The 23,244-nt window shown below is 47.8% G+C and overlaps 1 protein-coding gene across 1 annotated transcript in view; it reads left to right on the forward strand.

The window, feature by feature from the left end:
- NRK (Nik related kinase) overlaps positions 1–23,244 on the forward strand; it is a 79,042-nt gene that overhangs the window by 15,087 nt on the left and 40,711 nt on the right. The window contains exons 3-5 of the mRNA XM_042825056.1: positions 16,045–16,101; positions 21,424–21,549; positions 22,584–22,694. Coding sequence (XP_042680990.1) covers positions 16,045–16,101; positions 21,424–21,549; positions 22,584–22,694 — 294 coding nt within the window. The remainder of the gene's footprint in view (positions 1–16,044; positions 16,102–21,423; positions 21,550–22,583; positions 22,695–23,244) is intronic.

The following is a 23,244-nucleotide window of genomic DNA, read 5'->3' on the forward strand; positions in this document are numbered from 1 at the left end:
ATGTTGTTGCCTTGCCACAGAAACATGCCCTTGTGTATGGCTGCTGCAAGGGCAAAGCCACCAACTGCATCCACCCCCAGCTCTGGCCTGGGGTTGTTAGTGTGGATAGCCTAGCACCAGTCAGGCTTTTCACCACTGTTAACTGCCGACTTTCTTAAACCAAATTCTTTATTTAAAAATAACAATAACTACACAAATCTTCAAACCTGGTAAAGGAAAAATTCAGAATCACAGAATTACAGAGGATGGAAGGGACCCCAGGAGATCATTGAGTCCAACCTCCTTGCTAAGGCAGATTCCATACCATAGGTCGCCCAGGTAGAAGAACTCAGCGTTAATCTCTCTCTTCATTTCTTCATTTGTTAAAGCCACTGTGAAACTGCAGGGTCAAAGTTATGCAGAGCACTTTGGAAAATGATGTCTGGATGGATCAGCAAAAAGGAAGTGGCAAACAAAAGTGATGCAAGGCAGTGAGCATGTCCACACTTAACAAAACTGAGCTGGAAATACATTTCTGATTTAACTGGGTCAACCACGTCTGCGAGCCAAGTCTTTAAAAATAATTATTTGGAACTTTGTTTTTTTCCAGTCCTTTTCCGGTGATGTCATTTGTTTTATTTCTTCCAAGTGGATGTAAAATGCTAGCAGTGACGGGAGGTTGCTCACCTTGCACTCATCGGGCAGATAAGTGGCAAATGAAAATCGGTGCTGATGAGCCATTTCCTGCCTGATTTCAGAACCCCTTCCCTGCTGGTATTTGGGTTTCTTTAATGCTTCTGTTATGGTATGTAGTTGTTTTCTTGGGCAAGCAGATGTCAAAAATACGTATGTTCTATAACCTACAGTGGTGCAAACATGATAGCACTTTCATAGTGTTACTGCTAAGACTAAGGGTGAGAAGCCTGCAAGTGCTGACGATATATCAGCTTTTACATTGAAGGAAGTCCTGAAGTTTATACTTTTTGGGGGGAGGGGGAGGTGGGGAAATGCAGTTGCTTGGAAGTTTGTCCTTCCTTACCCTGTTCACTCCTAACCTCGACAGTCCAGTTCCTTTGCTGAGTCCTTCGTGGTCTGTGCTAGCCCACGGGCACGGCCTGGCGCTGCTGCAGCTTGGGCTGCATGTGTGCCTCTGTGCTGCGGGCAGGGTGGGCTGGACTGGCTGCAGGCAGCCAGCAGGCAGAGTGGGGCAGGGAGCTGTGCTGCCGTGCTGCAGCCCTCCTCTTCGGAGGGTGAGAGGCTCATCTGCACTTCTCACAGAGTACAGTGCATTTCGCTTGTCTTTGTGGCTTCTGTCTGTCAGTTGGGGTTGAAATGTGTTGACGGGTTAAAGCACGGGTGGACGCAAGGGCAGTGCAGTCCTCTAAACCTAGTTTTCTCGGGAGAGCAAGAAACTTGGCTAAGCGTCTGGCTTTGATACAGGAGGAAAGCCTGCAGATCTTTGTAATTCCATATCCCTCTCTGCCCCCAAAGGTTCAGAAACTAGAAGGCAGTAGAAAGCACTCAGGAAATAGATTTGCTCATGTGTTGGTTCTGTATGCTCTTTGATTTATTTTTTTGAAAGACATTTTTGTTGTTCGTGGAAACCTGGTATTTGTGATATCTAAATACGTGCACTGCCAGTGCTGTAGAGTTCTAGCTGGCCCTGCGCAGTTTTCCTTCTGTGCTTAGTACCAAATTTATCCTAAGGAGCAACGAGTTGTTGGTGGTGCATTTTTGCATCTGGGTGTGGATGACAGCACGTGCAAGGAAGCTGCAAAAGGAAATTATTTTTAAACTGATGGAAGGTTAAACTTTTAGAGTGAAGTCTAATGTGAATACAATTAGAGGAAGGCGTTTAGGCAGGAGTGCCACTTTGGGAAGTTTATCTTACACACATAAACCAGGTTACAGACACATGCTGCTACTGATAGAGGCATTTCTCCCCTCAGCTGCCTGCATTCACTGGATGCTTCGTGGAATGTTTAGGTTGTTTTGCTGTTCTGTTTTGTTGGGGTTTTTTTCTTTCATGACAGCTGCTTTGTGATGGGCTGCAGCTGTCTGGACAGCCTATTGCCATTCGAATCTCCAAATGAGTAGATAGTGTTCAGAGCTGAGAAAATGAAGAACTGGGTTTGGAACTGAGTCACAAGAAAGATTGTGGTGCAGCTTCACTGACGCTTGTAGCTTCAGGGACTGAGCCCATGCATTTCAGTTTGGAAAATGTGGGTCTGTGTGCACATTTATCTACAGCACCTTGGACTTTGTAGTGTTTGCTGTCATACAAGTTAGCAATGTTTCCTGACTGGGAAAGTTTGATATGACATCCTGAGTGAGGGAAAAAGAATCGTAGAATCATGGAGTGGTTTGAGTTGGAAGAGACCTTTAAGATCATCTCGTTCCAACCCCCTGCTATAGGCAGGGACACCTCCCACGACAGCAGGCTGCTCACAGCCCCATCCAGCCTGGCCTGGAACGTTTCGAGGGATGGGGCATCCACAGCCTCTGGGCAACCTGTTCCAGTGTCTCACCACCCTCACAGCAAAGAATTTCTTCCTAATATTTGGTCTAAATCTGCCCTCTGCCAGTTTAAAGCCATTTCCACTCGTCCTATCACTACATGCCCTTATGCATATGACAGTGAGCACATGCCTGTCTACAGTCAGTCAGGATAGCAAATGCTTTCTGTTTCCATCTGCCCTACATCCACAGCCATACAAGGACACTAATTTCCAATGGGCAGTAGCTTTGGGTAGTAAAACTTGGCGCAAAGTGGGATTCGCTTAAAGAAATTTGGCTGTTACAGTGTAAATCCAGATGCAGTGAATCCAGCAGTGAATATTCTGTTGGCTTCAGCGGAGGCAGCAGCACGCACAGGAGTGCAGGCCTTGGGCCGGGGCTGTGCAGCGTGGGGCCGGCCCTGCCTGCTGGGACTGCAGCTGTGCATCCAGGGCTTCCTGTGCCCTGAGCACTGCTGGCAGATCCTTCACACGGGGCAAAGCTCAGGTCACAGCTCAGAGCGCTGGTAAAGCTCTCCTGTGGTTGGTACAGGAAACTCTCGGTCCCTTTTGCAAACAGCTCTTCCTACAGTTAGCTTCTGCTTTATTTTTTTGTACGTACCGGTAATTGCCATCTGCGTTGCTTAAAGTTCTGTGGTTCTTCAGCTATAATGTGTTTAGCTATTTTTGTGAAATTATGCTTCTCTACAGAAAATTGGAAGACACAGTGTTGGAAAGCAGCAGCTCATAGCTGTGGAGGAACTACTGCTGCACATCTGACCTACAGCTTGCCTTACAGCTTAACCAGGCACAGGCTTCTGCTTTATATAGCTAATTAGGTCAGTTTAGAAAAAATAACATCAGGACTCTTCTCAAATCCAAATTTTTCTTTAGGAAAGTGAACTTGGAAGCGCTGTTCTTTCTTAGTTAATTAGAAAAGCCAAGTGTACTTTGCTTTTAAGAATAATTAGAAAGATAGTCAAGTTTCATTCTGGAGACAATTTGATGCTGAAAATCTTTTCAAATTTGTAACTCATTCTCCATTGAGAACTGTGGGCCATCTGGCCAATAGGATTTTGGAGGGAATGGAACCAGCTGCCTGAAAGATCAGTGCTTTACAGTTATCTCTTGAAACACTCATTGAGAAATCTAATGGCTGGTGTGTTTTCTCACAGACTAATCGTGCCCATTAAGTACCTTTATAGTGAAGATGGTGCATGAAATAGAAGCTAATGAGAAGACCCCAGGAGTAGACCTTGCTTTTTAATTTTCACTTGTTTGAAATAGCACCCTTTCCTTAGGCAGATCTTAGACCTGAGCTCAACAATGGTTCTCCATGCAGTATTTGGCTTTCAGGATTCACTTTAGGTAAAGGGAACTGTAGGTCATGATTTGTCCTACTGGAGGAAAGGCTCAGACTACAAAAACCCCCATGTAACAGGTTTTAGCATTGGGCTGACTGTCTTTTGCAGAATGCAGGCTCATGCGAAAATCAGTGAAGACACACACACTGCAACCCATGTAAGAAAAGTACCAGCAGAACTGGAGTGCAAAAGTAAATCACCTTTAAATTTGTTACAGCTCTCATCCTATAGGCTGGAGCCCTCTGTGCTCCCCTCCTTACTGTCCTTTCCACAGAGAAACAGAAACCTGCAGTGCATTTTAAACCCACACATAACCTTGTCCATGCTGTACACTGTACAGAACATAAAATTCAACTAAGTTACTCTTATTGTTCATGAGAGTGCTGAAGGACTTTTTAATCATAATTGTTAAGAGTTCAGTCACGTAGTAACAGGTCTTACGTACATGCAGAGTTAAAGCCTTGCTTACTGGCGTGTGTTTGGGAAGTCTGTGTTACAGGCTTAAAACATGAATCTTGTGCACAAAGTCTGTAATTGCTTTGCACAGCTTGACCTTCAGAGCTTCGCAGTGGTGGTGAGCCAAAAGTCCCGCCTTTGGCTGCCTGCTCCAAAACCTGGCCACCTATCAGCCAACCTGCAGCCCTGCCACGACCTTCTTTCTGCAGGATGGGGCCATGGGACACCTCCAACTGCCCATGACATCATGTAGCAGGGATGTGTAGCATGGAGGTTTTCTCTAGTGTCCCGCAGTTCTGTAGTGGATGGATGTGAGTCGCTGAGGTGGAGGGATTTGTACCTCTCCCTGCAGTCAGCTTCTCAACAGGCCTGTCAGCAAAGTGAGATCCTTTTTTTTTTTCTTTCTTTCTTTCTCTGTTTATTTTTCTGATCGTACAGATTTTTGGCATGGTGGACCTGCTGGGTGCTGCAGGTGTTGAGAGGGACTGGCTTCTGGCCAGAGCTTCATGGGCACAAGGCTGCATCCTCAGCAGGATGACATCCCTGTCTCCCAACACAGGACTGGAATGGTGGTGGGCTTCAGCAGGTGTCAGGAGATTTGACAATTGGTTCAACCCAGAGTGAATGGCAAGGCTGCTGGAACCACTATTTGTGTAAATATTGATGTTTAGACGCAGGGAATTCAGGATTTTTGTCCTAGTAAGTGAAGTGTGAGGAAAAGAGGAGAAGTGGACAGGCAGCTCTTCATGCCTGCCCTCCCAGACTCCTCTAAATGAGGTGAAGGTGACAATAGATGTTCCTCTGCCCCTTGGTTTCAAGTAAGTCCCAGATAAGACAACAGATAAGTTCTGTTGTCATGTTATGTCTAGCAAGGAATTTTCTCAGGTTGCTGTTTCTTAGTGCGTGCCTTGATCTTGCTAATTGCAACACAAATGACCTCTTTAGAGGCAGATTTCAAAATCCCTAGAGATAAATCTCTAGTCCAATCTTACACAAGAATGGAGTAGCCTTCAGTGGTTCATGTTTTGCTTCAGGACAGTAATCTGATCAAGTGAGTAACATAGATACTGCAGAAGTGTAGATACTCAAATACGTGTTTGCACAAGGGCTTGAATTCAATTCTTTGTTTCGTTTTGTTTTCCCACTGGTCTGCAGTCAAACACAGACAAACATTAAGCAAAGCAAACACTCTGCATTTCCACTTGTACAATGGGAGGAAATAGGAACAGCAGGAGTGTTTTTTTTTTTTTTTTAAAAAAAAAAAAGAACTGGACAGAAAAACTGCATCTGGTGGTTTTTGGGTTTTTGTTGTTCATGAGAACTGTGGCACAGACATTTGCTGCAGGGATGAAGGAATGTCCTTGTCCTCCAGGGATGAAGGTTGCAGTATCTGGTGCCATAGAAATGACCCATGTCCGTGCCTCCCCTCTAGCCAGTGTGGACTTGAGTAGAAATTTAAGTGAATGATGTGTCTTCTGATTTCTTCTCTGGCTAATGAGTTGCTGTTTTAGTTTAAGGGAAGTCTTACACAAATGCCAGCTTAGTTGCCTTCTGCAGTGAAATGAGTTCCAGTGATTTTTTTTTAACTATATTTAAAAAAAAAAAAGCTACAAAATATTATTTTTCAGTTTGGGTGAGTGCAAAATACTTCTCTAGGAAGATCTGAAGGCAGCATTGGCTCCAAGCAGTGCCTTCTGTCGAGCAGTCTGAGAGCAGGTCTTATGCCCTGGGCACCCTCCTGGCTGAGCTGCACAGGAGGCTGCTCTCATGTTGTCAGCAGGCTGGCAACAGCAGGCATTGCTCGACTGATCTGAATTGCTGAGTCTGAGTGGAGAAGCCCTGTGTAGGTGGAAAGGGAAACAGAAGGATCATGACTTCATCGAGGTCATGTGGAACAGAATGTGGGGTTTCCTGAATCCCCTTGTGGAGCATTGTTTGCTTGCTGTGTAGTCTCCTAAAGGCTTTCCTTGCCTGACCAGGGTGGAAAGGGTGGAGAGGAGAGGGGCGAGAGGGTGGGGATCCGCCCTGGTGCAGACAGCCCAGCTGGCAGCGCACCAGCAACCGCAGAGCCTCGCACTGGCTCACCCAAGATGGGCTCAGACTTCAAAGTTCGTATGTAGGTTTTGAACGGGAAATCTGCTCGCTGAATTCACTTTCAGGAAGAGCCTGCAGCTGAGCAGCTGAGCCTTCACCCCGCTCTGCACGGGTGGCTGGCAGCCGGCTGCAGAGGTCATCCCATAGCAAGGTCCTCCAGCTCTGACAGCCAGGCTGCCTTTCAAGTACAAAGAAGGCACAGAGGCTGTCCTAATAGTTCAGGGTGTGGTATCTGGATTGTAAGCAAGTAGACAGTTTTGTGAAGGGTCACTCTGGAGTCCCACGGCTTTCTGCCCGTGTTCTGACCAACAACATTAAGTATGCTACTATCCCACATGCATGGGTGATGGCAGAGGTGACCCTGTCAGACCAGGACCTTGTCACGGGGGGCTGGCCCCTCTGATCTCCAGAGATACGTGGCCCAATGCAAGGCCTCAGGAATTAGTTTGGATTTAAAAGGAAAAGGCGTTGTACATAGTTGAGCATGTTTTCATGTAAATACACTTAATGCAAGTTAAGCTCCCTTATCAGCTAATAACTTACCTGCTAATGCTGACATTCTTGTTTCATCCAAATAGGAAAGTGTATGTCCTGGCCCTCAGAAGAGCACATAAATAACTGGTGCCTTTATCTATCTGAACTAAGAAGATAAATGCGTATTCAAAGCACCTGGTGATCTATCCCATTCCCCATAGCTCTCCCTGCAGAGATAACGCACAGTTGGACCTCATCAGAAACAGATCTTTGGCACAGAGCACCACCTGCAAATGTGGCTGCAATGACTAACATTCAGATTTGAAAAATTTGAGTGCTGGCCCCGGGTTTGCAGAATGTTACTGTAGTAACTAACTGGCAATTGCGGAAGATTTTACACGGAAGTGTTTTCTGGGTGAGAAATTTAGTTGGACTCAAAGCTAATGGGATAATTTCTTCCAGCTTGGATACTTCACCAAAATGCAGGCAGGAACTTCGATGTCAGAGTCCTTGAGCTTCAGAATTATTCAAGTCTGAGCTGTGTATGGGATTGATAACATTTAATGCTCTAATCCTGGATGGAGATATGGGTGATTTGCAGATAGCAACTGAGTGTGTTGGCTGCATTCTCAAGAGTTGAAAGGTACTCTCAAAGCAAGGATTTGGATGAAAGATGAAACCTTCTATTCGTGAAATAAGAGCCCATGGACCACACTGTCCTCAGCCCAGTTTCCGGGGAAATATGGAATGCTGGATCTTCAATCACAGCAGATTGATTCCCTTTGGTGGTCTGCAGACGATGAGCACTGCGCATTGCATGGCAGACTGGAAGTGCTGTGCCCATTGTTCCTCCTATCATTCAGGGAGAATCATAGAATCATAGAATGGCCTGGGTTGGAAAGGTCCACAGTGCTCATCTGTTTTCAACCCCCTGCTGTGTGCAGGGTCGCCAACCACCAGATCAGGCCGCCCAGAGCCACATCCAGCCTGGCCTTGAATGCCTGAACAGCTGTCGTCTTGGGAGCCCAAGGTTCCTTGTCCAGGCAGAGCCAGCTGTGGGAGCAGCCGTGGCACTTGGGGCTTGCTTGGGATTTTGCCTGGAGGAAAGCTGGAAATCTGCAGGAGTGGAGCTAGCACAGCTGATGGGGGCAACCATGTCATGGGGTGTGAGTGCCCTCTGATCTGTGTTGAATGTAGTTAGGCAATTTGGATCCCTTATTCAGAGCTGGGAAAGAGCCTCCTGCTTTTTTATGTTCTTATGCCCAGGTCTTGTGAATTCGTGAGATAAGGAGTTGGCGAGAGAATTCAAACGTCTTTCTGGGGTGTTAAATGTTGGTGGATTTATTATCAAGCAAGAGCTACAATCTGATTGAAGGTCTGAAAACCAGAGAAGTTGTAAAGCACAGTTGTAGAATCAGGTAGGATTACAGAATGGCTTGGGTTGGAAGGGACCTGACTGACGCAGGTGAGGGCATATCTCACCCCCTCAGGCGGAGGGAGGGGCCCAGTTAAATCGACCTGCCATGGGTGGAGAGGATTGTGTCCTCTAGCAAGATGGGCTGTTGTCTCAGGCCAAGGTCTTGGTCTCATCTTGGAGCCAGCGTTGCAGTCTCGGCATGCCTGGGCGAGATCAGCTTTAGCAGCTGCCCATGTTGTCTTTTGTCCGGCACACAGGTAGAGGATGGTGACCAGAAAGATGGTGGACATGTATGGTCCTGTGTTTCACCGCATTCCACATGTCTAGCCACATATCTCCGTCCCACACTGGTCAGGCATGAGTAATCCATTGTTGGGTGGCCCACTGTGCAATCCAAGGGGTGAGCCCCTGCTGCACAGCCCGACTCTCTGTGCAGATAGGATAGCATCACCGGGTTCCTTGGTTGTAACCATCCACACAGCTCGCAGTTCTGCCCGTAGCCTGCTCTGTCCATCCCCATCTTCAACCCAGACTGTTTCGGTGGAGAGATGGTAGGCCACTGCTTTTCACTTGCTCGGGTTGCCCTTGCTGGGCCCAGCTGTATACCAGGGATCTTTAGGAATGGGATATTTCCCTTCCTGAGTGGGACTCTTGCCCGGTGTCTCTTCTGGCACCTCACTGTGGTACTGTGTGTTGTCCTGCTATGTCTTGTGATGATCGCTCAGGGTGCTGCACAGTTCCTTGAGGGCCAGCTCTGAAAAGTCGCCTGGTACTGGTGGCCCGACACCGCTACTCTTCCTGCCTTGTGATGCAGCAGCAGCAGCAAACCCTGAACAGACGCCCAAGTGCCCTCCTGAGCAGATTGCGCCGTGGCCGGCGCTCACCGCGACTCGCGCCAGAAGACGGGAGAGATTCTGCCTGCTCTGGTGGCAAGGTGGGCACGCTGGCCGTGTCTCCCTGCGGGACCCCATTGCCAGGCAGTGTCTCATTCTCTTCCAGCCTGTTCGCCTGCAAGAGAAGGCAAGAAGGAAGAAGTGAGTTGGGACATTTCCCTGTGTTGCCCTCCATGGCTCTGCTGCAAATGCTCCTGCAACCTGTCCTGGTGGCGCAGCCGCATGGGCCGCTGCCACCCTGCTCCACAGAGCTGGCTGGGAAGAGAGCAGCTCCTCATGTGGCACCTGCTGGGCCTGGGGGCTCCCTGCAGCAGCCCCCGCCATGCCCCGACAGCTGACCACGCTCGGTGCGGCTCAGTCTGACAGGGGGTCGGCCCACCTGTCTCCTCCAGCACTTCCCGACGCCTGGACTCACCATGGCCTGGGCTGTGTCCTGCAGAGGAATGGCACAGGCTGTTGGCTCATGCAGACACGGCCTCTGGCTCTCATCCCTCGCCGCTGGGCTCTGTTCGCTCAGGAGAGATGAAGCTGGAGCGTTCTCCTCTTCCGCTGTTGGTGTGGATGCTGGCATCCCGTGGCCATCGTGCGTATCACTTCCAGCCTTGGCATCTGCGTGCCTTGAGGCAGGAAGAGCCGTGCTCTGTGCCTGGCCATCTGACTCTCCCGAAACCTCTGTGTCCGTGATGCTGGAAGAGCCGGGCGTTTGCTGAGGAGAAGCCTGCGGGTCCCGGATGAAGGCTGCGATCCTGGGGTTGACCCAGTGGCTTATGATCTTTGGCTCTTCATCATCAGCTTCTCCCAGCTCATCCTCCTTTGCCGTGCCCTGTGGCTCGTGCTCTGGAACGCACGGGAGTTTCTGCCCTGCTCTCTGCTTCCTGGTGTTCCTCGCCTGCCTTTTTATTTCCCACAATTCGTTTAGGCTGTGCCCAGTACAGGCTGCACAACTTTTAGCCATCTTTGTCAGAAGCTCTGTGTTCTCTGACAAGATCTTTAGGCATGACCTTCGAGTCTCATGGTGCAGCCACAGCCTAGCGCCCATCACTTGGCACCGGATGCACGGCTTCAGGACGGCTGGGTTCCGATCGGCCCATGGCCCTCCATGGTGCCGTGACTTGTTGCCCCAGCTTGAGGAAGTGTGCACAACTTCTCTGTGGGCAGCTATTGCTGCTGTAAGCTCTTGGGGATGAGGCCCTGATTGAGGAGTGACGTGCACTCTGTTTGCGGCCTCCTGGGCCTCGTCTGCTTTTGCTGCTCCCGCTGCTTGCTGAGCTTGTGTCAGGTCCTGCTGTGTGTTGCGTACAGCCACAGTTTCTGTCGGGACTTGTGGCACGGGGGATTGCACAGTGTTCTCCTCTGCTTCGTCCTGTTTGCTCAAGCTGTCCAGAGTAGTTGTGCAAAGCTCCTGGCTGCCCGCTGTCGTTGTGTGAGGTGGCCTGCGGATCACCTGCGGGGAACAGAAGGAGAGGGATTGAGCGCCCACTCTGGCCCGACAGCACCCGCTGTGCCACCGGGCCCACTGGGCCCACTGGGCCTGGGCCTGGGCTTTGCGTGCCCCATGGATGGCAGAGCTGAGCTTGGCCAAGCTGCTCTCTGCCCCTTGTCTCCAAGCTTCCAGGGCCACGTGGGCCTTGGCCTTCCCAGGCATCGTTGGCTCTGTGTGGAGATGCTCCCAGGTGTCAGGAAGCGCAGTGCTCAGGCTGTAAGGTGCTCAGGGCCAGCTGGCCGGCTCTCCCCAGCACCACGTCCCTCCTCCTGCTGCTCTCCACACCATCCCGTCATGCTGCTGGTCTCTCCCTCACTCCCTGAGCCTCACCTCGTCTTGCTTCTGTCCGCTCGGCAGCCCTTGGTTGGGCTGAGAGTGAGCCTTAGGCTCCTCTTCCTTCAGCATCTCCATGTCTGGAGACCAGAGAAAAGCACCAAGTCGAGCTGCTGCCTGCTGACAGAGCTGCTCTCCTCGGAGTGAGCACCTGAGGGCTCTGGCCCTGCCAGGGGTGTTGTTGCTGCGGTTACCCGTCCACATCACAATGGCCTCTGTGCTGCCCAGCCATCACAAAGGCCTGGCTGTGGCTGTGGGCCCACAGAGGCCCAATTGCTCGCAGCTGCCCTAGGGATGGCAGCTGGCGTGCCCACAGGGAGGCCCGGGTCAGCAGGGTCCCCTGTGTTCTTCTGCCATGCCTCCCTTTGCTCAGCCCCGTGCTCCTCTGTGGGCTCTGCCGTACCTCCGACACTCCCATGTGCTGGGCACCCGAGACTGGGCACAGCTCTCTCAAGGCCGCCCGTGCTGGTGAAGTCTTTCCACCTAAAGCATGTCCTGTATCACCAGGGTGCTGCCCTCGTCCAGCAGTGCCCTTCCAGTCGCACTCCATTCCTGTTTTTGGAGCTGCTGGTTCCCACTGTCCCACAGGGGGGGTCTGCCCCCATGTCTGGACTAGCATCCACCTTCTCAAGCCATCTCTTGCTAAAGAATCATAGAATGGCCTGGGTTGGAAAGGCCCACAGTGATCATCTGCTTTCAACCCCCTGCTGTGTGCAGGGTCGCCAACCAGCAGACCAGGCTGCCCAGAGCCACGTCCAGCCTGGCCTTGAATGCCTCCAGGGATGGGGCATCCACAGCCTGCTTGGGCAACCTGTTCCAGTGCCTCACCTCCCTCTGTGTGACAAACTTCCTCCTCAGATCCAAGCTAAACCTCCCCTGTGTCAGTTGAAAACCACTCCTTGTCCTGTCACTATCCACCCCATAAACAGCCATTCTCCCTCCTGTTTGTACGCTCCCTTCGAGTACTGGAAAGCCACAATAAAGTCTCCCTGGATCCTTCTCCAAGCTAAACAAGCTCTGTTCCTTCAGCCTTTCTTCAGGGGAGAGCTGCTTCAGCCCTCTGGTCATCACAGTGCCCGCCCTCCCTTTCTGTGTGCACCCTGGAAGGTGGTACCTACAGCCTGTCTCTGGTTCTCAGTGCCCAGTCGACAGAAATGCAATACCTGTGAGCAGAGCGCATGGAGCTGCAGTCAGGTGTTCTACTCAAAAACTTGATCAGGTCTCTTGTACCGGAGAAAAACATCCCCCGCTCCACATCACGCCTCACTCATGCCATGGCTGCTTGGCAGGACGTGCATGCGTGAGCAGCTGCTCTCAAGGGTGAAGCACAGCAGGAGTAAAACTTGATCTAAACTCTCTGAGCAGCACCTCGAGAGCTCCCTGAGAGCTGCTGAGATGGCCATCAAGCCCGAGTGACACCTTGGTTTGTGGGAAACCGAGGCAGCCCCTCTTCTGTGGGGGCAGCCCGGGCAAGCCAAAAGGCTGGGCACCCACAGATTAGCTGCTGTCTTCCCACGGAGGAAATACACACCCATAAATAGTGGAGTTCCTGGCAACCGTCGGCGTGTAGTTTAGCTCCCATGCAGACCTGGAAATTGCCTCTGCCATTAGCAGCAGAGCATTTGTGCCAAAAGCAGGCAGAGGACGTCTTCTTCAGTGGCTGGTTAGAAGCACAGGAAAGTCCTAGCAAACGCAGCCTCATCAAGGTTCTGGTGTGTTTTGTGAGCAGAAGCGGAGCAGAGGGGCCACTCTCAAGCAAGTCACTGCTGTTGCCCGACTGCACAGCCCTCAGGCACTGCCCGCGTCTCCTCTCCCCTCCTGCTCTCTGCCTCCTGCTCCCTTCTTCTGAATCCACTCCTGGTGACCCCCAGCTTACAACAAGGGAATGCCTCTCTGTTTGCATCGTTATCATTTTTGGTTAAAATCACGGGAGCGCAACTCAAAGAAGTTCACAAAGCTGTTTCTGCTGAAAGAGCAGGCTCCCCATCCGCACCGCCCCAAGCTGGAAAGCCCACCTTGAGAAACCATTTCCTGCACTGTCATGATCAAAAACTAAATCTTGACACCCAGCCGAGGTGTCCTGTAATTAGAGGTGGTACAAATCACTCTCTGGTGCCATTTTGCGTAGTTCTAGTTTTAATACAATCAATATCCTGCAGAAAATAGCTCTGGGTCTCCAAAGTGATTATTTGCTCCAGAACAGTCACATTTAAACTCTTATCATCAGACAGTCCCTGTTCTGACCAGAGCCATGTCCAGCCTGGCATTGAATGTCTCCAGGGATGGCGCATCCACAGCCTGCTTGGGCAACCTGTTCCAGTGCCTCACCTCCCTCTGAGTGAATCGTGAGGGATACATTAATATGTCTGGCCCCAGAAGTAAGTGCATCTGTTGACCTTGTTTAGTTGGGTAAAAGTTAAAGCAGCCAATTGCTGCTGGGGAGCTTTATGCAAATAAATAAATAAATAAATAAAAAATAAAAAAATCAAAACACCGCCTTTCTAAAAACAATTCAGACATGGTCAACCTTATGGCTTCAGCAGAAGCAGCAGTGTAAGAGTTCCCATGAACCCTGCCTAACCTCTGAGATTTATTGATAACTGAAAAAGTATGGGGCCGGGCCCTGAAACCCTTACTTAGGCACTAATATTGGTGTGTTAGCGAGAACCCCAGGGCTGAGCTCAGGATGTTTACCACTTTTAGAGATTTCTAGGAAAATGTACTTGAAACAGTTAAAAAAAAAAAAAAAAAAAAGAAAAGGGGGAGAAACCTGAGGTTTTCACTCTGACTGCCAGAACCGTTGTGGTTTGTGCATTAAAGCAAGCACAGTGTGCAGCCTGTTGCCCTGCTCAGTCAGTCTGCCCGGGCATTAATGGCACTTTGTGTGAGCATCTGTATGTGTGCTCTGCCATTTTGGGTGGCGGTGACAAGCTGAGCGTTTTCCTTTGGCAGATTTTGAAGGAAGGGTTTGAGTTGTGCATGTTGAGATGATGTCAGACAGACGGAAATGATGCTGTGTGCTGTGTAAATGATGCTGTGTGCTATCTAATTCTGACACATTTTTTGGTACAGGGGCTTTTGAGACATCTATCACTCTACAATAATAATGAATCTTTTTTTTTTTTTAAGGAAATTGCATTGTAATTGAAATTAAATGTCCCAAAAAATAGCAGTAAAATGATCTCAACATTGAGATATATATCTATAGATAAGCATTTAGCTATGCTTTCCAAGTTTCTTTTTTCCCTTAGTCTCGAAGTACATGTAAATTAATTCCTCTTACATCATTTCCTTTAGGTTTAGATAACCTTTTTGTGAGGGTAAGCCTTCAGCCCTTAGTGTGACTGCACACCAGCTTTTGTGTGGAGGATGAGGCTCTCTAGCTTAATGCAGCCAAGAAACGTGGAAACTCTTTTACAAAGATGTGATAACAGTTATTGGAAGTAACTTGAAGCAAGTTGAGAGCTGGATTGAACCAACAAGAACGTGTCTTCATTGCTCCTTTACTCTCCACATATGTGCACATAGTTACCATAGCATGCTGCTTTACTTGGTCAGGAAGCATTTATTGCAGATGAGCTTGTGCATGCGAGTGGTGGCGTATGGGCCAATGGGTTTTGCACACTGGAAAGGAAACTTTGCATGGTACAGGGCAGATGTTGCCCTGAGACAAGGTTCTGCAAGGGCTGAGCTCCTCTCGTCCACCAGTCAGCACCATTGCAGACCTGGGAGCTTAATGGAGAGGGGCAATCTGAGTAGGTCTTCTACACTGAAATAAAACTGAATGCCATGAAAACTGGACTCTGAATGCTCTGTATGAAGTGCAGTGGTATTGATTTTTATTTTTTTTTTAGTAAAGAAATTTGTCTCAATGCAGCATTGTAATTACAAAAATCAGTCGATTCTTGTCATGGCCCTCTGCAGGATGCAGAGCGATCTGAGGGCACCCAGCAGCCTGCTCACCTGCTCCTGGAGGCACCTTGTGGTGCCAGCATGGTGTGTGTGCCTGTGTTCTGTGGCAAGCCCCTCGCTGTATTGCCATGCACACAGTGCCTGGAAGTGCTCACAGTGGCCTGCAGCGGTGGCTGTGGCAGTGTGGAGGAAGCAGGCTGCCATTCGCCTTCCTCCCGGCGTCTGATGGTGCAGAAATCCCCGCGCTCTGCTTTTTGAGAAAAAGCTTTGCAGTCCCAGGGTGTTCCCGGAGATCGAGGGCACTTGCAAATAAACAAAATTCAGCAGGGTTCAGTTGTCTGTAAAAGAAAACATGACTGTGACAGATCACTCAGAAACGAGGCATCACTTTTCTTTGATGCAGAATTGCTTAGTCGTTGAAATAATACTTGTGTGCAGTTGTGTACAGGCAGGACCTGAGTTGTAAAGTTACATCAACTGAGCTTTTAATTTTGCAGGTGTAAATTGGACCTGCAAATCATTTAGTCTCCAAATTGCAGCCGTTCATATCTGATTTCCTATGGCTTGCTTACTTAGCTGATGCCTGTTAGATGTTTTAATGCACAGCTTTTCAGGCACCACTATTTAAAGAACAAAATTGCAGTCTTAAAGCTTCAGACTCATTTCTGAACGTTTAATGTAAGGGAGAAATTAGGATGCATAGCCAGTCCTCTGCCCATGCAAATCTTTTGATACCATCCTTCAGTGTGAGATTAGTGCTGGTTATCAGGAGAAAGCACTATGCTTTGCATGTATGGAGTAACTTGTTCTTGCCTAGCCAAGAAACTGTGCACTTTGTAGCAAGATGCCTGATTGCATTTCTAGTACACGTTCTTGTGAACCAATGGTTGTCAGTCTTCGTATTGAGTTTGCTCTTTTTATAGCTTTATTCCTTCCTTTTCCTCACGGTCTTCAAAAAACTTTTGTTTTAAGAAGCCAGAAAGTGCATACAGCTTTAGTGGCTGCACCTCCTCCATTGCAGTTGGATGAAGAGCCATAAACTCCTCTGATATTATGCTCCAACAGCCCTGTTAAATGCATCATTAGCTATTGTGTATTTAGTTTGCATGCCTGTTTTGCTTACAGTATTTTGTTATTTTAACAGGGCCGCCATGTTAAGACTGGGCAACTAGCTGCAATCAAAGTGATGAATGTTACTGAGGTGAGTAGAGAACCAAAAATCAAAAAGCAATTATCAAGGTGTAAGAGAAAATAAAGAATCAGATCGTGAGAATGTGGATAGCTTATGAAAGATAATCTGGTGGTATAAATTATGGTCGCTGAGCAGTAGTTTGTTTTTTGAAGTTCTGAGGTGTTAGTGCAACCAGAATTTCAATTGTACCTGTCCAGTGGGGACAAAGCAATAAGGAATACATTTCTGTATGTTTTTTTGCTCTAAAGTAATGAAGAGAGCTGTCTTCCCAAGACAGCACGTAAAAGATTTCCTGTAGCTGTGCAATGCCCCTATTGTGTTTTATCACATCCTCTCCCTTCACATGCCAGCCATTCCTCAGTGTAGCTACCGTGACAGCAAGCAAGTAAGAACATGTTAGAAATGCAAATGTAGCACTTCTTTATTGTTATCTGACAGATGAGAGAAGCAGACAGCGTAATTGGCACTGTCCCTGCTCACATTTATAAAGTGGTGTCAGTGCTGGAACAAGGTGTCAAAAAAATTAGCTAAGTATTGATTTTTGTTTCTGAGCACAGCTAGTAGTGAAGCAGCTTGCCTTCTTGAAATCTTACGCTCCTGTGCCCCAGAAGGACTGGAATGAGCCTGCACCCTCTCCTCAAAGTGTGCTGGAATGTTGGTTCCATGGAGTACACCCGTTTGCATGGATGACCAGCTCCCCATTTTCTTGCTCTGGCAGCGCGAACGTGGTGCATAAAACTCCAAGATAAAGTTGGTCTTCTTGGGAAGTTGTGGAAGGGTCATAGCCCAAGATAAGAAATAGGTCCTCTGGGCCAAGTCTGCCAGTGGTACAACTATGTGGAGCATTTTGAGCAAGCATCAACAAGCTCTGTCTATGTTTTTATGTCTTCTGCCTGTCTTGGAAGGCAACAGAGCAAGTTAGTCCATGTGAGCATTGTCACGTAGAGCAGGTCCAGGCCAGGTGTCTCTGCTGATGGAATGGGAATCCAGCCCTGAACAGCGAGTGGTCTGAATTGCATGCTGGTTGATGTGCTGTAGCACTGCTATGAGGAATGTCCAAGGGCTGGTTTGTCTATGACTACTACCTTGTAAAAAGAAACGTGTGGTTGGACAAAGGAATCCACAGAACAGATCCTATGTGGGACTCAGAAGTGAGCCAGAGCTTCTGTGCAGATGGCTTTCACGCCTTGCTGGGTCAGCCAGCATTGTTTGAAGGCTAGTCACAGATGTCACTTGTAGGCTGTCATGTTCACACCAGTGACAGTCCCTTCCTTGATGTAACAAATGAAGCAAAAACTTCAGGAAGGGAACCTTGGGAAGATTTCCTTTGCTGTACATAACAGTCTCCTTTGTATGTAAGCAACGCAATGCAGCATCCAGTAGTGCCTACGTGCATGGACACAAAATTTAGATGGAAGAAAGCCTTGGAAAGCTTCAGGAATTCACATTGCATGATTCTGGGGACAAAACACAGCTGCTCAGGTTTGATTTGCTACTTCTCTGTGGGCTGGAAAGTCAGCACCTCCCTGGGGAATCTGTCCCATTGCAAGAGGGGCTTAACAGCAGTGACAGCTCGTGCTGTTTTCACGTTGAATCACTTAACACAAAAGCAGTTGTGACAGTTTAAGAGCTTAATAGTGAGCGTGCTGATAAACTAAGGCTGCTCTGGTTCACTGCTTGCCTTCTGAGCTGGTCTGTCTGATCAGGGTCCGTGCTTCTGGCCCTCTGTACTGCAGATTGGCTGAAGCTGGTGCCTGCTCTGCTGCTGCAGGCAGTAGGAGCATGGGTGCAGCATGGCTGAGGCTGGTGCTAAATGAGTCCACAGCATCTCTGAACCTCACTTCTCTGCCTCTAAAATAGGAATAGCCTTCCTCTGCTTCACAGTGTGTGGGCACTGAGGCAATAGACTGAACTGTAATGCAGAAATCCAGTGTGATCAATTCAGAGCCTGCCAAAGATTCAGTGTTTCTCTTGTGTTGTTAGTCTGCTCAGGTTGAAATTATTTTCTGTTCCTTTGGGCTTGAAAAGCTGGCTTGAGGCATTAAATAAAGCCTTTAAAATATTGAAATCCTCATCTTCAGTGTCCTGCATATAAATTGCACCTGAGAGCAACATCTCACAGTTTGGTTTGTGAGAAATGGAAGCTGTCATAGTAATCCTGCCTGAGTGAGTTGGGAGGCTTCTAGCCCCTCTGGTCATTTTCATCTTTGGGTAGTGACTGAATGTGCTTCACTGGGAGCAGCTTTCTTGTGGAGCAAAATTTCATGTAATGGAAGACAGGTAGATGTTTAAAGAAACCTGGACAAATGCAGTCTTTTTACCTTCATCTCTGTCCAAAAGCTAAAAGTGGAGAAGAGCTGAATGCCTGTAACAGCCTGGAGATTTGAATGCCTGCTTTCAAGACTCTTCATTTCAAGCCTCCAGGAGACATCTCTCTTAGGGCAGTTCCAGTCACCAGGTCTACACTTGTCAGTGTAGATTGGTGGCAGTTTGATCAGCAGCCCACAGCACTGCTCAGCAATTGGTCGTTGTTATCTGACATGAGAGAGAAGGGTGTTGAACAAGGATATCAATCATATCAAGAGAGCCTGGGGCACTTCTACACCTCTTCGATGTTCTGCAGTGGATTTTTCTCCCCCAGCATTCTGTTTTCACTACAAAATCCAACCCAAGGAGTCTTCCAGCTCATGCTTCATCATAACTGGTACATCTCAGCCAGATGTTTCACCAAATCTGCGTTGTTTGTTGTTTGGTTGTTTTTTTTTTTTTTTTCTGGCAATAAACTATTTCATCAGAAAACCACTGCCCAGCTTCAGCTGTGATTATTCAGCTCTGAGATCTGAGGCTTATCAGGAGCTGAGCAAATCTGCCCTTTGCTGCTGCAAGTTCTAGCCCCGGGCTGCTTTCTGAAGAGGAGCAGCAGGATGCTGTGGTCACTGTGGGATCTTATGGACATCTGTCAGGAAGTGCTGCAGTGTCACATTTTGCTGGGGGAAGTTGCAGGGTGGAGAGCCTTTGAAATCGTTGAGTGGAGCTGATGGCGGTGTGCTTTCCTGGGTCTCTGCGCAGGCTGAGCTTCCTGCTTGCTGGCTGTGCCAAGTAAACAGAGGATGCATGGAGAGATGGGATCCTTGATGATCCTTGCTGCTTTTCTCTTCGGGTGTCAGTGCAGCTGGTCAAGGGGCTCTTCTGCAGCAGGCCGTTCCCTGCCGTTGTTTTCAGGCTTTGCTGATAGTGAAATAATGTGTGAAGAGAAACCTGTCATTAGTACCCCCAGCACCGAGGGATCTTTTGGTGGAGTACTTACCAGCTGATGATTTTGTTTCTGCCTGAGGTCAGAGGCATGTGCTTTCTCATTTGTTGCTTCTTAGTGTCATTGCCTTTGATTGTGAGCTTGTCATCTTTGTGCCTGCAGTCATCTGCACCCAGAACTGCATCGGTTTTGAAAGCCAGCAGCTTTTTGCACCTGCACATCTGTGAGCTTGTTTCTTCTCTTAAGCACATGAGTCACGAGCAGGTTCCAGACCCCTGGGAGATGTGGCTTATGTGGCACTAACAGACGGGGTGGTGGAAAGTGGAATTCCCGAATACCTTTGTGCACTGAAAAGCTGAAGGGTGCCTTTGTCTCCAGTCGCTCTGTCCTCACCTGCCTATTTCAATTTTTCACATGCACAGTTTGGAGTCTCAGAGGGAGCAGGGCTTTGTTTTCCCTCCAGAAGGCAAGAGCACAAGCTCCCTTTGATCTGGGCCTGGCTACACACAGACAGAAATACGACCTTGCGTATTTCCTGGGTTTCCTGCATGCTGTCTGGGAGACAGCTCTGATTTCTCTTGGATGCTCCAGATGCTACTCCAGCCTTGTCCTTACCCTTTCTAAGTTGTATGACACCCAGGGTCCTATTAAGCCGAAGATTAAAGGTTTTCCTTTGTCCTTAATTGCAAACAAGACAAATTAAGTACCTGGTGTAATAAGTGTGTCTTGAGAGTCTTTGTTCAGCAGAGAGGCTCTTCTGAAACCAGAAATAGCTGCTTTTGCTTCAAGTTGAGTTATTTCACATTTCCCTTTTCCTAAAACTTAAGAAAGTTGGGCTTTGGTTTGGCAGCACATCTCCTGTGTATTGAAGCTATTAGGGAAGTTCTTGTCTATTCCTGCTGGGAATGCTTTTTTCAGGTCAGATTTAATAAGATGTTTGAGGGAATTTGGTTTCAGCCTGCCAGGCTTCAGTGTTTTGGTACAGGTTGAGGGGACAGTGCAGCCAGTTTTGTAAGCACTCTGTTGTGATGGCTAAAAGAAAGCTTCAATGGCAAAGTGACTGGAAAACAGTGAGAAAGTGCAGAAGAATGTCCTGTGGGTCTGAACTATTCTTGCTGCTTCCTTTTTTTCCCTTCAGCTAGTAAGTGCTGACTGGAATGTTTTGCAGCAAGGTAAATTAATTTTCAACTTGGTCTTACTCCCTTTAACTGATGCATGGATACCTGGCAGTGCTATGCGTTTCCTAATAAAGCAAATGAGACAGCAAAATCTACAGACATTTCACAGAGTGTTGTGCACCATTTCTCTCAGGGACAGTAAAACAAACAGGCTGCTCTGAGAGGACCTCTTGAAAAAAGACCTCACTGAAAAATGCTGTTTCCTTATAGGGCGGTTGTAAAACTATTCCCATTAGCACCCACAGCGTTGGCTGGACTGACAGCACCAGGCTCCACTCCCCAGCACTCGGCCAATGGCTTGATGTGGGGCACACTGTGACTGTGTGGGGTGTGGGGCTGCTGGAAAGGGGGCAAGCCCTGGCCCTGGAGGCCAACGTGTGGCCGTGAGTTGTTCTGCTGTAGTTTCCTCTCAGCTGGGCCCTTGGTGGCAGTGGGAAGATGAATTGGTTGATGTGTGCTCTCAAGTACTTTCTGAGTATTCACATAATGGAGTGTTAGAAATATTTTTATCTGTTTAAGTCCAGTTCATTTCTCCAAGACTAAATTACTGCATACTGGAACTGCGAACGGGATCCTGGCTTATTTATCCTGTCTAGTCCCATGAGGGGATGATGTGATTTTCTTATAACCATATGGGGATATTTTTGATTCTCTAGCTCAATCCTAGGCAAAAGGATCCGAATGATTCCATGCTCAGTTATGAGCTGTCTTTGGACTGCAGTCTGATAGAACAATTCTTGTTGGAGAGGCCTCAGGACTCCAGCCCAAACTCCTGCCCAAAGCAGGGTGGGTTGCTTGGGGCTTGTTTCATTGGGGTCCCAAACGTTGCCAAAGCTGGAGTGTGCATAGCCTTGGTGGCCTCTCTGCACTTCAAGAGCCTTCTGTTCTCTTCTGACACAGAATGAAGAGGAGGAAATCAAGTTGGAGATAAATATGCTAAAAAAATATTCCCATCATCGGAATATTGCTACATATTATGGTGCGTTTGTAAAGAAGAGTCCTGCAGGCCAAGATGATCAGCTCTGGGTAAGTGCTTTGTGTTGTGTTCATTGCATGTCCAGCTCCTTTCTTTAGAGCTCCAATGTACTTGCCTCAGACCTTGTCTTGGTGGAATGTTGAAGTCATCGTTCTGAGAAGTAATAAAAAAGAAACATCCCTCTTCCTTTACACACAGAATCACAGAATCACAAGGTTTGGGAGGGACCTCAAGAGATTGAATCCAACCCCCCTGCTAAAGCAGGTTCCCTACAATAAATTGCACAGGTGGGCGTTGAGACGAGTCTTGAATATCTCCATAGGAGACTCCAGCACGTTCTGGGCAGCCCATTCCAGTACTGCATCACCCTTACCGTAAAGAAATTCTTCCACATGTTTGTATGGAACTTCCTATGATCAAGTTTTAGGCCGCTGCTCCCTGTCCTTTCACTGCACACAACCGAGACGAGGCTGGCCTCATCCATTTGCTTCCCACCTCCCTTAAGAGGAAGAGCATAAAGTATAATAGCTGTGACTTAGGTTGTTGATCAGATTTGTTGTTAGAACTTTCCTTTCCCAAATTAAATGTTTCCGTCTTTTTTTAACAGTGATGAAATAGAACTTGTCTTTTCCTCTCCCCTCTTTTTCCTTGTCACTTTCTACATTCTTTTCCAGTTGAAAAATAAAAAAGCAAACAGAGGAGCTGGCGATGAAGCAAAGAAAAATAATTTCTCAATTTTTTTTTGTCTGCAAGAGATCTGCAGCAAGATGAGATATTTTAAATTTTGAAAAAAAATCCCACCTTTGTTAGTGCTATTTTTGTTCTTGGTTTTCTTCTGATTCACGTTTTTACTAGAAAGAAAATGTTTACCCTTGACCTGTAATAGGAGAGGTGCACTCCTGTGTTCTTGTTTGTTATTTATTTATTCAGTGGTGTGCATTGCTCAGGAAATGAGATTTTGCATCATTTGGCACCCAGGAGGGTGGCACATAGTTCACTTCACCTTGTTAGTGGTACAGCAGGCATCACTTTGCTATCTCTGCTGATGCTGTGGTAACGATGTGTTGCATTTGTCTTCCTGCAGCTGGTGATGGAGTACTGTGGTGCTGGCTCTGTCACTGATCTGGTGAAAAAGACAAAAGGGAACTGTTTTAAGGAAGACTGGATTGCATACATCTGCAGAGAGGTTCTCAGGGTGAGTTGTGGACCAGAACTTTGTTGCTCATTTGAAACAAAAAAGCCTTTCCTGGCCCTTGGTCGTTAATGTAAAGCAACAGTTTTTCAAGAATTTGATCCATGGGGCTTGTGAGCTGTGGTCCTTGAGTTCAGAAGAGCCAAAATGTCCATCAGCCTGCATGATGGCTACTTAACATCTTGCAGTACTCCAGTTAATCCCATTTTCTGTATGAAGAGCACATTGATTATTGTCTTCTGTGACAAATACCATCCTCCTCCATATCTTGTGATATTACTACTGCTCACTGCTTTGACTGTTCTTGCTGTGTAAGGTCAGTCTGCTCACAATTCCTTTTCCTGCACACAGTAGGGGACCTTTTTTCTGCACTATTAAAAGCAGTGTTGGCTAAATATCATCTCAAAATTGTAAAGGCAGCCCTGCTGCAGAAATATTCCCCAAGATAATCCTTGCAACTATATTTCATTCTGTGTGTGCTTTGGGATTCTTTTTTAAATTATTTTTGTGTATGTGCTCCTAGAAAGTAGAGAGGATAAAACAGTTCCAAAGT

Source organism: Centrocercus urophasianus, unplaced genomic scaffold (assembly GCF_019232065.1).
Source record: "Centrocercus urophasianus isolate 14NV4802_14NV808 unplaced genomic scaffold, USGS_Curo_1.0 seq_24, whole genome shotgun sequence".
Taxonomy (NCBI): Eukaryota; Metazoa; Chordata; class Aves; order Galliformes; family Phasianidae; genus Centrocercus; species Centrocercus urophasianus.